General features: G+C 38.8%; 1 protein-coding gene across 2 annotated transcripts in view; it reads left to right on the top strand.

Moving 5' to 3' along the window:
• Positions 1–14,836, top strand: part of Uggt2 (UDP-glucose glycoprotein glucosyltransferase 2) — a 123,073-nt gene that overhangs the window by 20,093 nt on the left and 88,144 nt on the right. For both annotated transcript variants that reach the window (XM_021203351.2, XM_029541886.1), the window contains 4 exons: positions 241–341; positions 4,576–4,675; positions 6,776–6,836; positions 13,421–13,512. In XM_021203351.2, the coding sequence (XP_021059010.1) occupies positions 241–341; positions 4,576–4,675; positions 6,776–6,836; positions 13,421–13,512 (354 nt within the window). The remainder of the gene's footprint in view (positions 1–240; positions 342–4,575; positions 4,676–6,775; positions 6,837–13,420; positions 13,513–14,836) is intronic.

The following is a 14,836-nucleotide window of genomic DNA, read 5'->3' as shown; positions in this document are numbered from 1 at the left end:
ACACACACACACACACACACACACAGAGAGAGAGAGAGAGAGAGAGAGAGAGAGAGAGAGAGAGAGAGAGAGACATATCTTCCTCGTTAAGTTCAATGACTATACCTGTATCATAATTTATTAGCTTAATTCTGAATTATTAGCCTCTTTCTAATTATAGGAAAGATTTCAAAAGTATGCTGCTTGTATCATAATTTGTAGTAAATGGTGAAAATTAACATTACTTAATATCTCTTGCAGAGAAATATATTCAGATCTTAAAGATAATCTGACAATATTCCAAAAGTACCTGATAGAGAGCAGCAAAGAAATGACTCCTTTGAAGGTCTGGGAATTACAAGGTACAGTGCACACTTTATAAAAGGCCATAATTAATTATGATGATATAAATGGACATACATGGTTAATTAAAACATTATCACACTTTAAGAAATATATGAAACATGGGTATTTGATACTATTATTGTAAAAGTAAAAATGTATTTACCTTCTCAAATACTACACTCCACTTCAGAGTTTGTTGTATTGATTTAAAAGGCCTGTAATTTTAGCAGTTGAGATATCTTTGTAAGACTCTGATGCAGAGAATCTCCTCAAGGTGATGACATTCTCCAGTGGAACAGTCTCTAGTGAGTTGTCACGTTCTCCAGTGGAACAGTCTCTAGTGAGTTGTCATGTTCTCCAGTGGAACAGTCTCTAGTGAGTTGTCACGTTCTCCAGTGGAACAGTCTCTAGTGAGTTGTCACGTTCTCCAGTGGAACAGTCTCTAGTGAGCTGTCACGTTCTCCAGTGGAACAGTCTCTAGTGAGCTGTCACGTTCTCCAGTGGAACAGTCTCTAGTGAGTTGTCTATGTTCTGAAAACCATCGTCTCATCTGTGCTCCTTCAGACACACTGACTGAAGGCAGACACACACCAGAGACCTGAAGGCAGGAGGGAGGCTACGGAAGAGGAAGTGTTCAGTCCAGTGTGGGAGGACAGACAATAAAGGGTAGACACCATTACAGTTCATTGACACATGGAGGAAACTACCACGAAAAATTAATTGTCAAAAATTAAAAATCCACAATCCTCAAAAAAGCTGTGTTAAATTTGGAGACTTAGAACCAGATTTGACTTCTGGGGAGTGAGGCTGGCCATAATTTCTTGGACCCACCAGTCGTATAAATAAACCAGGCAGGCTTCTAATCGTTTAAAGCTTAGGCCTTTTGCTAGTGCAGTCTTCCAGGTAGCTCATTTAATTTAACTCAGCTATCTTGCCCGTGACCTATCATGTGGCTGGCATGAGCACAGAATTATCTATTAAAAATACATGGGCACCCTGTATACAAAGTCGAAAGGGTCCCCAGCGAGGGGTGCTGGACTCAGCCATCAGGTCTGGCACGGGCGGTTTCCTCACCTGGTTATCTCACGGACCCTTGGGTAAATTTGTGTTTCTTTGCCAGATTTGTAATGGAACACTTCAAGTGAAAGGGCCAGCAGCTGTAAACCTGGCCATTTCTGTGCTCACAAGCAAACCCAAGGCTCTGGGACCAAGACTGGACCAAACTCTTAACTTAATTTCACTTGATAATTTTCCTTCTGTGTTGTTTGAAATGGCTTAGTGGGTGTGGGCATGTATCATTTTTATTCCCAACTTTCCTCATGTCTTTCACATAGTAGCTTTATTAAGACACAATTCATACATGATAGAGTGTCCCCTCTGACCTGTAATGTTTGGTGTTCTGCAGCAGTTACCACAGGCAACATGAGAGTATTTCCGTCACTCCAGAAGCCATGCGCACATTCAGTAGCAATCTCTCTCTCATTTTCCCCAGTCTCCAGCTATAGCTGAGGGGTTTCTGTTTTCAGCAATTAAAAAGCTGTTCATCAGAATCTACTTGACAAAATAGCATATGTAATACAAAACTATTTTACATGTGACTGAAATTCTCTGCAGAGCCTTTTCATATAAGCTGTCCTATTTACTTTCATTTTAAGCTTCTGAAGATGAAAAAAATTAATATTTACCAGCTTGATATGCTAATTAACAAGTGAAGGATTTTTTTTTTGTTCGGCCTAATTCATATAGTGTGTCACACACAATCAAGTTTAAGTATATTTAATAGACTTTTGAAGATCATAACTTATAACTGTAGTAGATGTGCAAAACAAATTTAATGCTTTGTAACTCGAGTACTTGACTGCCTGATACGTGTTGTGTCAGTCTTCCATGATGTCACTACTTTATCGAGTGTTGCTCAGCAGGAGGGGGCATTCTAAACACATCTAAGGCACACGCACACTTCAAGTTTTCTTTGAACTCATCCAAGCTCGTCTTTCTGGACTTCTCGTTTATTCAGGTATTGATTCGCAGGAAGGAGCTTTCTCAGAGAGACCTGTAAAATGGCCCATTGTGTCATCACTAGGACAGAGATATTAGTGAGCACAGAGAGTTTCACTGTAGTGCTGGGACTAGACGTAATTGAGTAGGCTAAGGAAATTGTAGGTGACGTAGCTGGAGTGTAAACCCTGCTTCCACAGCCGATGGCCTCCCCTGGGATACAAGGCTTTGCCTCCAGCTGATTGAGCTTACAGGGAGAGCAGAGAAACAGAAGTAGCCTTGTTATTTTAAAGTGCATTTTTTTAAGCACTCTGAGATATCAAGACACTCTTTGTGGTGAGATGCTACAAGCAGCCTGATTAAGAATTTGACTTTAAAAAATTTCTTTGACTCATGAAAACAATGAGAGCAAGATGGCTGGTACTAACTTATGTGAGAGCAGCTATGGTGAACCTCGTAGATTTTTCTTTCAACAGAACTATCATTTCAGGAAAAATAAGGCTAAGTATAAATTTTAGTTTTATTTCCCCATAAATATAAACTATCTGTCTTAGTCAGGTTTGTATTCCTGCACAAACATCATGACCAAGAAGCAAGTTGGGGAGGAAAGGGTTTATTGAGCTTACATTTCCATACTGCTGTTCATCACCAAGGAAGTCAGGACTGGAACTCAAGCAGGTCAGGAAGCAGGAGCTGATGCAGAGGCCATGGAGGGATGTTCNTTACTGGCTTGCTTCCCCTGGCTTGCTCAGCCTGCTCTCTTATAGAACCCAAGACTACCAGCCCAGAGATTGTCCCACCCACAAGGGGCCCTCCCACCCTTGATCACTAATTGAGAAAATGCCTTACAGCTGGCATTTCCCCAACTGAAGCTCAGTGAGCATCCAGGAATCCATCCCATCATCAGCCACCAAACCTAGATACTAATGCTCATGCCAGCAAGATTCTGCTGAAGGGACCCTGATATTGTGGCCTCTTGCTATGCTAGTGCCTGGCAAACACCTAAGTGGATGCTCACAGCCAGCTATTGGATGGAACACAGGGTCCCCAATGGNGGAGCTAGAGAAAGTANCCAAGGANCTGNAGGGGGCTGCAANCCTNTAGGTGGAACAACAATATGAACTAACCAGTACCCCCTGAGCTTGTGTCTCTAGCTGCATATGTAGCAGAAGATGGCCTAATCGGCCATCACTGGGAAGAGAGGCCCCTTGGTTTTGCAAACTTTATATGACCCAGCACCAGGGAAGGCCTGGGCCAAGTAGTGGGAGTGGGTAGGTAGGGGAGCAGGGGTGGGGGGTATAGGGAACTTTCGGGATAGCATTTGAAATGTAAATAAAGAAAATAATAATAATAATAAAATAATAAAAGATTTAAAAAAAATAGTTCTTTCAGAACTAGCTCTTTTGAGGTGCTTTTTTCTCCTTTTGTTTTTGTTTATTCTTAAGAGAGCAGTTGCTGCACTTGAACCCAGGTCTTTCCAGCACTCTGCTGCTAAGCAATATCCCTATCCCTGTTATTGTTTGGAAGACATATTTATTCTTTAACCATTTCACACACGTGTAAAATGAGTTGTAGTTATTTCCATTCCTCACCCTTCCACTGAAGCCCTTCTTTCCCCCAAGTAGTCTCCCTCTGTGTGTTTGTGTGTGTGTGCATATGTATGCATGCATGTATATGCATGTATATGTGTGTGCATATGTTTGTGTGTGTGTGCCTGTCTGTGTGAATATGGTTGTGTATGTGTGCATGTGCTCACATGTCCATCCCATTAAGTTTAGTTAAAGCTGTCCACATGAGCATGGGCGAGACTGTTTGCTGGAACATGAGCAGCTTCCCTGTGGCTGTACTACTGAAGAGTATAGCACCTTCCATGATAATCATTGGCTCTCATCTGGTTTCTCTTATCATCATAGCTTTTGTCCCGTATTTCACTCAACTTGAGTCTAGGAAAAGTAGCCTTATGTTTTCTGGCAGAAGCCATAGTATCTGTGTTTGCATGGGTCTGATATTATATTTTAATTTGTGGAAACCAGAATAAGTACTAAATTACTCATTCATTCATAAAAGTATAAGTCATACCTTAATTTAACTTAAGGAGGAAGCTTTCTATGTAAAACTTTTAAATGCTAAATACAATACAATTAGCATATGTGTGTGTGTCTGTGGGAAGAGATATTGAGTAAAATAGTATTGAGGGGAAGTGTCTAAAACTGCAACATTACACTAGATGTCCTAGTGATTTTTTTCTTCCAGATCTTAGTTTTCAAGCAGCCTCTCAAATAGTTTCCACTCCTGTTTATGACGCCATAAAGTTAATGAAAGACATCTCACAGGACTTCCCTGTCAAAGCCAGGTATGTCAAAGTTTATTGGTGTAATTATAAGCAGATCTCATTTAGTGAACTCTATGAGAATAACTGATTTCATCAAATGAAGACATCAATTCTGATATATATAGTTTTTCAAACTTCAGGATTCTTCCTTGTTTATGTTTAGTTTTTGTTCAAGTAAACTGTAAGATTGTATATACAGGTATAATGTGCTACAAAGAGAACTGTTGAATTAGAGGCTAAAAGAAAAAATATTTTTAAAAATTATATTAGTAATAATTATGACTGAGAAAATATTTTTGATCAAAAAATAATAGGGAAATATTTTCCATTCTTTCATGGTTGATAATAAGAGTTATTATTATAAAGAAGTGATCTATATTTACAATAGTGCCCAACATTGTTTTTATGTTTTGGATTTCAAAATTGGTAATCTTTTAAATATATAGAATATTTTACGTAATTTTTTTGCTAATAAGACATGTAATTTGAACCGTTTCCAGGAAATACTGACTGTTGCATTAAGCATACTTTTCATTTCAATATATAAGTTATTTGCATGTGCATAGTGACCAGAATACAATCTCAGATTTTATGAGAACTTACAAAATAATACAGCTTTGATGCATATAATGTTATACATAATGTGAAATTAATATTTATTTAATTATAAACCTGTGTTAAGACAGAACTCACACATGTGCATAATACAGACTTGCCAGAGCTGGAGCAGCCTGTTCTCTTGCTCCATCTTTGTAAGGATTGAATGATAAATCTTTTTCCTCAAATATATTATTTGGTCTATTTACTCATAGTTCAGATAAAAGATTGTTAACTGAAGGTAACTTTACATTTGAAAGATGGATAAATAGTATCTGTTGAACACACAAGATCCCAAATACATTTTATGGTCCCCTAAAAATAGAAAAGTTTGTAATTTTCCTTTGTCCTTTTTTTAGGTTTTTTTTTTTGGGGGGGGGGGGTAGGTTCTTTCTGTGCAGCCCAAGCTGATCTCAAATCCTCTCTTACAGCCTCCTCCTCTTAAGTAGGTAGGGTTGCAGGCCTTCACCACTATGCCTGCCTCCCTGACTAAAATTAGTACACTAGTTGTGGGAAATGGGGGGTGTAGTTGTGGCATTTTATATACATGTTTATATAATGTGCTTTAATGACATTCAGACCTCTGACTCAGCCTGTCCTACATGGGGGGGATTTGAGAGGTTACACTCTTCATGTCTAAAATATGACATGCATGCACTTGAAAATAGATATTTAGTCATGACTTTTAATAGTGGCTTTTGAAATTAGCTGAAATATAAAGTCAAATAATTTTAGTTTTAATAAGACAGTTCATTAACTAATGAATTCTGGACTGTAGGTATGAGCTACCATACCCCTCTCACAGTCCTCACTTAGATAGTTTCTTTTATGTACACATTGACAATATAATGATAACATTTTAGGGATTTTATAGGTTAAATAAATATAGCTATAGAAAAATAATATATTTTTAATTCTATCTTTAAGTTATAAGACAGTGATAAAGTATTCTAGAGTGGCTAATAAGGTAATATAATCCTTCCTTATCTCTGAGTACTATATCTAAAAATTTGATGAACCACATTAGGAAAATACTCAAAGAATAGTATGTATTCTAAATAGTTTCTGTATGTTATTTATAATATACAGTAACATGTGTAGATTATATGCAATTAAAAATCATGTTTAATAAGGACCATGACTACCAGGCACAGATTTTTTTTTTTGAAACCAATAAATCAATTTCTCATTTTTACCAAAGGATGACTGTGTTGGTTAATCCCAGTTTAATCAAAATTTTTAATTGAGTGTTTTGGAAACAAAAGTAGTGGTAAATACACTATGATAATACTTGATGCATATAGTGGAAAAGTATGATGTTTTGAGTCTTTATTTCATGTGAAGGGAATACAGTGTCAAAATACAGAACCATTCTCAAATTAGGCTACAGAAATACCCTCCGGAAGCATTTGGAAAGTAAGTATTTTCTAAAGTATTGTATTCCATTGACTCCGTGATTGTTCCTGAGCACTGTGAAGGAAGCATGGGTGCGGCTGCTGTTACATGTCCTGTTTGCTCTCTCAGGACTCTCTCCAGGATTGCTGTGAACGAGCTAATGAGAAAAGAAATACAGGAAAATCAGAAGGTTCGCTTTAGTTTTATTCAATATTTTCACAACTTAGATCTTCTATTTTAATAAAAAGCAAGTGTTAGTGATTTTTGGATGGTTAAAACAGTTCAACACAAGAAGGTGAGGTTTCTTTGTAGCACTGGGTGTGTAAACACACTCTCCAGGGCAGGCCCCATGCTCAGGAGTTAGGATAAAATGAAAGATGCCAACACATTTTCTTTATTAGATATTTTCTTTATTTACATTTCAAATGTTATCCCCTTTCCCAGTTTCCCCTATGAAAATCCCCTACCCTCTCCCCTGTACCCCTGCTTCCCAACCCACCCAATCCTACTTCCTGAATCTGGCATTCCCCTACACTGGGGCATCGAGCCTTCACAAGACCAAGGGCCTCTTCTCCCATTGATGACCGACTAGATGCCAGCCCTTTCATGTGCTCTGCTCTGCTCTGTTCTTCTTCTCTTTCTTTCTTTCTTTTTTTTTTTTTTTTTTTTTTTTTTTTTTTTTTTTTTTTTTTTTTTTTGGTTTGGTTTCTTATTTTTCTGCCTTTGAAGTTTTTTTGTCATTGTTCATTGGTTTTGATTTGGGGTTTTTTGAGCTTTGTCTTTTGTTGGTTTTGGTTTTTGAAAGAACATGAAGTTGGGTGGGCGAGCAGTTGGAAAGAATCTAAGAGTTGAACTTTGTACTTTCCGTTACACTTGCAGCTGTATATTAAATGTGCTGCAGTACCGCTGGTCTTTCCATAGCTCTACGTTCTGGACTTCCTGCCTCTGTAGCACTTTGTCCACCCTACAACATAATATAGTTGATTTGCTTTTTAATTGCTAGTTCTGAGCCTTAGAGAGAATAAACTAGTGCTAGACTATTATTACATCCCTAGTATTCCATAGCAAGTAAAACATAGTTGATGAATAGTCTGATAAGATTATTCCAAATGGTCTATTTACATTTAAACATCAGTTTATACTAATTATGTTAGAACTGATGCGGGTTTGTTAATAATTCTGACACTGGTCATAGGTTGGCTCCATGCTGTATAATGATTTCTCTCCTGTGTAATATAATGCCAGACTCATAGGGCCATAAACACTGTTAAGTTTCCTCACATGAAAAGATGTCTTAAAGTCGATCACTGAAGGTATAGCTCTGGTGTCAGGACATGTTTATAGAACACCAACTGGCTTTCTGGGTAGTAAGACGGTAGCAGCAGCTCCAGACTTCTTGTCTGGGCTCAGAGACAAGGAATCAAAAGAATGTTAGTAACCACATTAATGTTAACAACGAGGACTTCAACAGACTTTGACAGGGACTATGGACCCAGTAATGTGGACATCTCAGGCTGTAAGGGAAGTAGAAAGGCTTGGACTCATTCCTTTAGTAACCGAGGTGAGCAGAGAACGGGGCTAGGTGAGGCTGGGCCAGTCAGCCACACTAGTAGTCTCCTCAGCATTCAGGGAATGTCGGGAATGTAGGGATGTAGTAAGTACAAAGAAGGAAGGAAAAGCCATGGAATCTGTAGATTGCTTTTGCCAGGATGGCCATTTTGACTCTATTAATCCTGCCAATCTATGAGCTTGGGAGATCTTTCCATCTTCTGAGATCTTCTTCCATTTCTTCCTTCAGAGACTTGAAGTTCTTGTCATATAGATCTTTGACTTGATTGGTTAGAGTCACACCAAGGTATTTTATATGATTTCTGACTATTGTGAAGGGTATCATTTATCTAATTTCTTTCTCAACCTGTGTATCCTTTCATTAGAAGAAGGCTACTGATTTGTTTGAGTTAATATTATATCCAGCCACTTTGCTGAAGTTGTTTATCAGATTTAGGGAGTTTCTGGTGGAATTTTTGGGGTCACTTAAGTAACCTATCATATCATCTGCAAATAGTGATACTTTGACTTCTTCCTTTCCAAATTGTATTCCTTTGATCTCCTTTTGTTGTCTAATTGCTCTGCCTAGGACTTCAAATACTATATTTGTATATAGGTAGGGAGAGAGTGGGCAACCTTGTCTAGACCCTGATTTTAGTGGGATTGCTTCAAGTTTCAGTGCAATCACTATCAAAATTCCATCTCAATTTTTCATAGAATTAGAAAGAGCAATTCACAAATTCATCTGGAATAACAAAAATCCCAGAATAGTGAAAACTATTCTGAACAATAAAAGAACTTCTGGAAGAATCACCATCCCTGACCTCAAGCTATATTACAGAGCAATTGTGATAAAAAAAAATAAATAAATAAAAAAACAACAACAACAAAAAAAAAAACCCAAAACTGGGCTGGTGAGATGGCTCAGTGGGTAAGAGCACCCGACTGCTCTTGCGAAGGTCCGGAGTTCAAATCCCAGCAACCACATGGTGGCTCATAACCATCTGTAACAAGATCTGACGCCCTCTTCTGGAGTGTCAGAAGACAGCTACAGTGTACTCACATATAATAAATAAATAAATTTTTTTAAAAAACTGCATGTTATTGGTACACAGACAGACAGGTACATCAGTGGAATAGAATTTAAGACCCAGAAATGAAGCCACACACCTATGGTCACTTGATCATTGACAAAGGAGCAAAAAGCATCCAGTGGAAAAAAGGCAGCATTTTTAACAAATGGTGCTGGTTGAACTGGCAGTCAACATGTAGAAGAATACAAATCAAACCATACTTATCTCCTTGTACAAAACTTAAGTCCAACTGGATCAAGGAACTCCACATAAAACCAGAGACACAGAAACTAATAAAAGAGAAATTGGAAAAGAGCCTTGAGCACATGGACACAGGGGAAAGCTTCCTGAACAGAGCACCAATGGCTTATGCTCTAAGATCAAGTATTGACAAATGGGACCTCATAAAATTGCAAAGCTTCTGTAAAGCAAAGGACTCTGTCAATAGGACAGAAAGGCTTCCAACAGATTGGAAAAAAATCTTTACGAACCCTATATCCGATAGAGCGCTAATATCTAATCTATACAGAGAACTCAAGAAGGTAGACTCCAGAGAACCAAATAACCCTATTAAAAAATGGAGTACAGAGCTAAACAAAGAATTCTCAGCTGAGAAATACTGAATGGCTGAAAAGCATGTAAAGAAATGTTCAACATCCTTGGGAAATGCAAATCAAAACAACCTGAGATTCCACCTTACACCAGTCAGAATGGCTAAGGTAAAAAGCTCATGTGATAGTATATGCTAGTGAGAATGTGGAGAATGAGGAACTTTCCTCCATTGCTTGTGGAATTGCAAGCTGGTACAACCACTTTGGAAATCAGTTCCTCAGAAAATTGAACATAGTATTATTACTTGAGAACCTAGCTATACCACTCCTGGGCATATACCCAAAAGATGCTCCAACATATAACAAGGACACGTGCTCCACTATGTTCATAGCAGCCTTATTTATAATAGCCAGAAACTGGAAAGAACCCAGATGTCCTTCAACAAAGGAATGGATACAGAAATGTAGTACATTTACACAATGGAGTACTTCTCAGCTATTAAAAACAATGACTAAAAAATATAAATAAATAAAAACAATGACTTCATGAAATTCTTAGGCAAATGTATGGAACTAGAAAATATCAACCTGAGTGAGGTAACCCAATCACAAAAGAACAGACATGGTATGCACTCACTAATAAGTAGATACTGTCCCAAAAGCTCAGAATATCAGATACAATTCACAGACCACATGAAGCTGGAGAAGAAGGAAGACCAAAGTATGAATACTTTGGTCCTTCTTAGAAGGGGGAACAAAATACCCATGGGAGGAAATATGGAGACAAAGTGTGGAGCAGAGACTGAAGGAAAGGCCATACAAAGACTGCCCCACCTGGGGATCCATCCCATATACAGTTACCAAACACAGACACTATTATGGATGGCAACAAGTGCTTGCTGACAGGAGCCTGATACAGCTGTCTCCTGAGAGGCTCTGCCAGAGCCTGACAAATATAGAGGTAGATGCTCACAGCCAACCATTGGACTGTGCACAGGGTCCCCAATGGAGGAGCTAGAGAAAGGAATGAATGAGCTGAAGGGTTTGCAGCCCCAAAGGAGAAACAAAATGAACCAACCAGACCCCCTTTCCCCCACAGAGCTTCCAGGGACTAAACCACCAACCAAAGAGTACACATGGAGGGACCCATGGCTCCAGCTGCATTTTTTTTTGGGGGGGGGGTGTTGAGACAGGGTTTCTCTGTATAGCCCTGGCTGTCCTGGAACTCACTCTGTAGACCAGGTGGCCTCGAACTCAGAAATCCGCCTGCCTCTGCCTCCCAAGTGCTGGAATTAAAGGTGTGCTGCGCTACCACCGCCCAGCTCCAGCTGCATATTTAATAGAGGATGGCATTGTGGGACTTAAGTGGGAGGAGAGCCCCTTGGTCCTTTGAGGGCTCGATGCCCCAGTGTAGGGGAATGCTAGGATGGGGAGGCAGGAATGGGTGGGTTGGGGAACAACCTCATAAAAGCAGGGGGAGAGGGGATGGGATGGAGGCTTTCAGAGGGAAAACCAGGAAAGGGGATAACATTTGAAATGTAAATAAAGAAAATAATCTAATAAAAAATTCAAAAAAAAACAAAAAAGGAAGAGAGAGTAATAACCAGCAGCAGGCGTTAGAGAGATGGTCGGTGGTCAAGAGAACACACTGGCAGCTGCCCTAAGGCTCATGTCCGACTGCTCACAGCCATCTCTCTGTTCCTCCAGCTCTGAGGGATCCAACCCCTCTTCTGGCTTACACAGGCAACATGGGAATATACAGATACATACACACACACACATACATACAGGTAAAAATTTTAAAAATGAATCCTAAAAGCAAAATAGCAAAACACTAGTCTTAAATGGGTGCTTCCAATGCCCAGCAGGTAGATAGTATATCGTTATCAAATTACTTACAAATGAAGAAGAAATAACTGGAGAAGTCTTTAACTGAGAGAGGCCAGCAGAACACCCTCACAGATGAGCTTCTGACTTCCGGTTCCTACCTCACACATTCTGTATGATGTGCCTTCCAGCTGTTCTCCAAGGTGTGAAGCTTTTACATCCTTAGCTGAGTGTTGGTCTCCTTCCTTTCCTTAAGACCACCACGCTCCGAGCAGAGATTCTTGGAGAACCCCTGAGATAAACAGGTATGAGTGTGAGATGGGAACCTTCCTGCTCCCAAAGTCTACATTCGAAAGGGCAAGCAGCATGCGACAGTTTGTCATGTTACAACATTCCAAATCACCGCAAGGGATGACTTCCAAGAAAGCTTTTGCAAGGCAGGGGAATATCCCTCAGAGACGAAGGAGGATGAGGAAAGGGTGAGAGCCCCAAGCAGACTCTTGCTGGAGAATGAGACTGACCCAATTTAAGTGCGATCTGTACACAGTCTGCAGGCCGAGACGTCCAAATAGTGTTGCCTGTTGTACTTCAAAAGAAAGAACCCCTACCCTAATATCTGTCCAGAGTAAGTCTTACTCATTCGTACTTACACATCTGTAAGGTAATAGTAGATCTATGTAAAGACAGTGAGTGGTGGAAGGGCAACAGTGTCGCTTTGTAGTTAGCAGAGGTAAACTAACATACAGGACTTGCACTTGCATTTAAAGAAAAAAAAAAACTGTAAAAACGGCTGAAACTGAGAAGCACCAGAGGTTTCAAAAACAATGACTAAGATTAAAGGCGGACATAAATTGAAATCCATGCCCAAGAAGATCTTGTGAAGGCACAGCTGCAAGAACTTGGGGAAAATGTCAGAAGTAAAACAACACTGTATTACAAGTCAAAACTACAATTTTAAGTAACTCTGGGGAGAATTACCCCTATTAAAAATACAATGTGAAACACGATGGAATGAAAATAAAATAGAAATGAATTATACAGAATCAAAGAGGAAAACATGAATAAAAGGCAGAGGAAGTCTGATAATGCTTACATAAGAGTTTCTGAGATGGAAAGAGAAAAAAAAATGGCAAAAGAAACACTTAAAACTGCAATTAGAATTTTTTCTAAAGAAAAAAGATCTAAAACTATGTATGAAAAGGTGTCCTGTATAGAAGGAAAGCTGACATAGAATGAGCAAGCAGGGCACTTTAGGTAAGAAATGAAGTTCCGGGTGTACTGGAAGGAAAGGAATGGCATCTGCTTAGAGAACAAGCAGGGTGAGGACCAGTGGTGCTTGTGGGGTCTACACATGCAGAACTCAGGGAGTGGCTCAGCAGACACCGCAGGCTTGGGACAAAGCCTTGCGTGTCTGTGTAAGCCTTGCCTTTGATGCCTGCTGTACCACACAGACACAAAAATGCACACCTAAGTGGGCACGGGTGTGTGTGTGCGTGCTTGCACTCTCTCACTCTGTCTCTGTCTCTCTGTCTCTCTCTCACGCACACACACACACACAGAGAGAGAGAGAGAGAGAGAGAGAGAGAGAGAGAGAGAGAGAGAGAGAATTCACTCCCAGAAGCATTTTCTGATGCATTCCTAAGAAGTTTCTTAAAGCCAATAACTAACAGGCTCTGGCTCCTCTTGTAGGAGCACTGCACACATTCAGTGTTCTGTAGTAGAGCTAAAATATTCGCGACCACTGCAGGCAAACTGTTATTTTGCTTGGTTTCTAGGACCTACGAGATAGATTTGAAATTAAGCCAGGTGATGCTCGTCTGTTTATAAATGGCCTTCGAGTTGACGTGGATGTTTTTGATCCTTTTAGGTAAGTGTTAAATTATTAATATAAATTATGATTTGTATAAAGATAAACATCTTTCTGAATTTATATTTGTCAAAGTGAAAAACAAAATGTTTTAAAGATTAAGCAAATATTTTGACACATGATTAAACACATTTATAGCTACAGTAGGATTTTTATACATATATAATGTAAAATAATCAAATTGGGTGATTAGCATTTCTGTTACCTCACAAGTAGTTTCTTCATGTGCAGAACATTACAATCAGCTCTTCTCTGTACGTTGAAATATGTACTAAAGTGTTGTCAACTGTAGCAACCGAAATCTAATGTACAACATCCTGACCACATCTTAGTCCCCTCACACGTCAATGCAATGTTTCTGACTGTGTAATTCTTCTGCAATGGACCACAGCACAGGGTCTTTTATTATTATTATTATTATTATTATTATTATTATTATTATTTTCTTTATTTACATTTTAAATGCTATCCTGAAAGTTCCCTATACCCCGCCCCTGCTCCCCTATCCAGCCACTCCCACTACTTGGCCCAGGCCTTCCCTTGTGCTGGGTCATATAAAGTTTGCAAGACCAAGGGACCTCTCTTCCCAGTGATATCCGATTAGGCCATCTTCTGCTACATATGCAGCTAGAGACACAAGCATATATATATATACACACACACACACACACATATATATCTGAACCAATTAGTTTATTTACTTTTCTTTCTTTTATATTTCAATTTATCTGAATTTGTTAACATTTAGAAACCTATTTTGAGTAAATAGACTTACATCATATGCTTCTTTCCCTTTTGTACACCAACTCCTCCCAGAGACCTCCCCCTTCAATACCTGCCATACCTTTCATTTTTTATCATATTCTTTAAAATTTATAAAATATATGACAATAAAAATTAGTGTTATAAAAGTTGTTTGTTATAAAACAAAAATCAATTGAACAGTCTTACGTAGATGCTTGTCTATGGAAATACTGAAAATACATATGTTTTTCTCAATATAAATTTTAAATAACTCCATATATATTAACTGTATGATATTTTAAAATAATATATCACTATTGTTTTTTAATGAACATAAATAGATAAAGTCTGTTTGTTTGTTTCTTTGTTTTGTTTTCAGTAGAGCTTAATATCTTGGCGCTTACTGTGGTACAAACACAAAATAACAATTTTTGGACATTGGAGTTCATTGTAATAAGGCTGTACTTGAATGTCCCGCACATCACCAAAGGATTTTACCTCCATAGTAGATAAGCTAAGAGTTGACAGTTCTGCTGCACCAAGAAATGAATTGTAGGCACGATTTTTGGATACAGATTTC

The sequence above is a fragment of the Mus pahari genome, chromosome 8 (assembly GCF_900095145.1).
Source record: "Mus pahari chromosome 8, PAHARI_EIJ_v1.1, whole genome shotgun sequence".
Taxonomy (NCBI): domain Eukaryota; kingdom Metazoa; phylum Chordata; class Mammalia; order Rodentia; family Muridae; genus Mus; species Mus pahari.
Note: the sequence above shows the minus strand (reverse complement) of the source record. Positions and strands in the feature narration are given on the sequence as shown.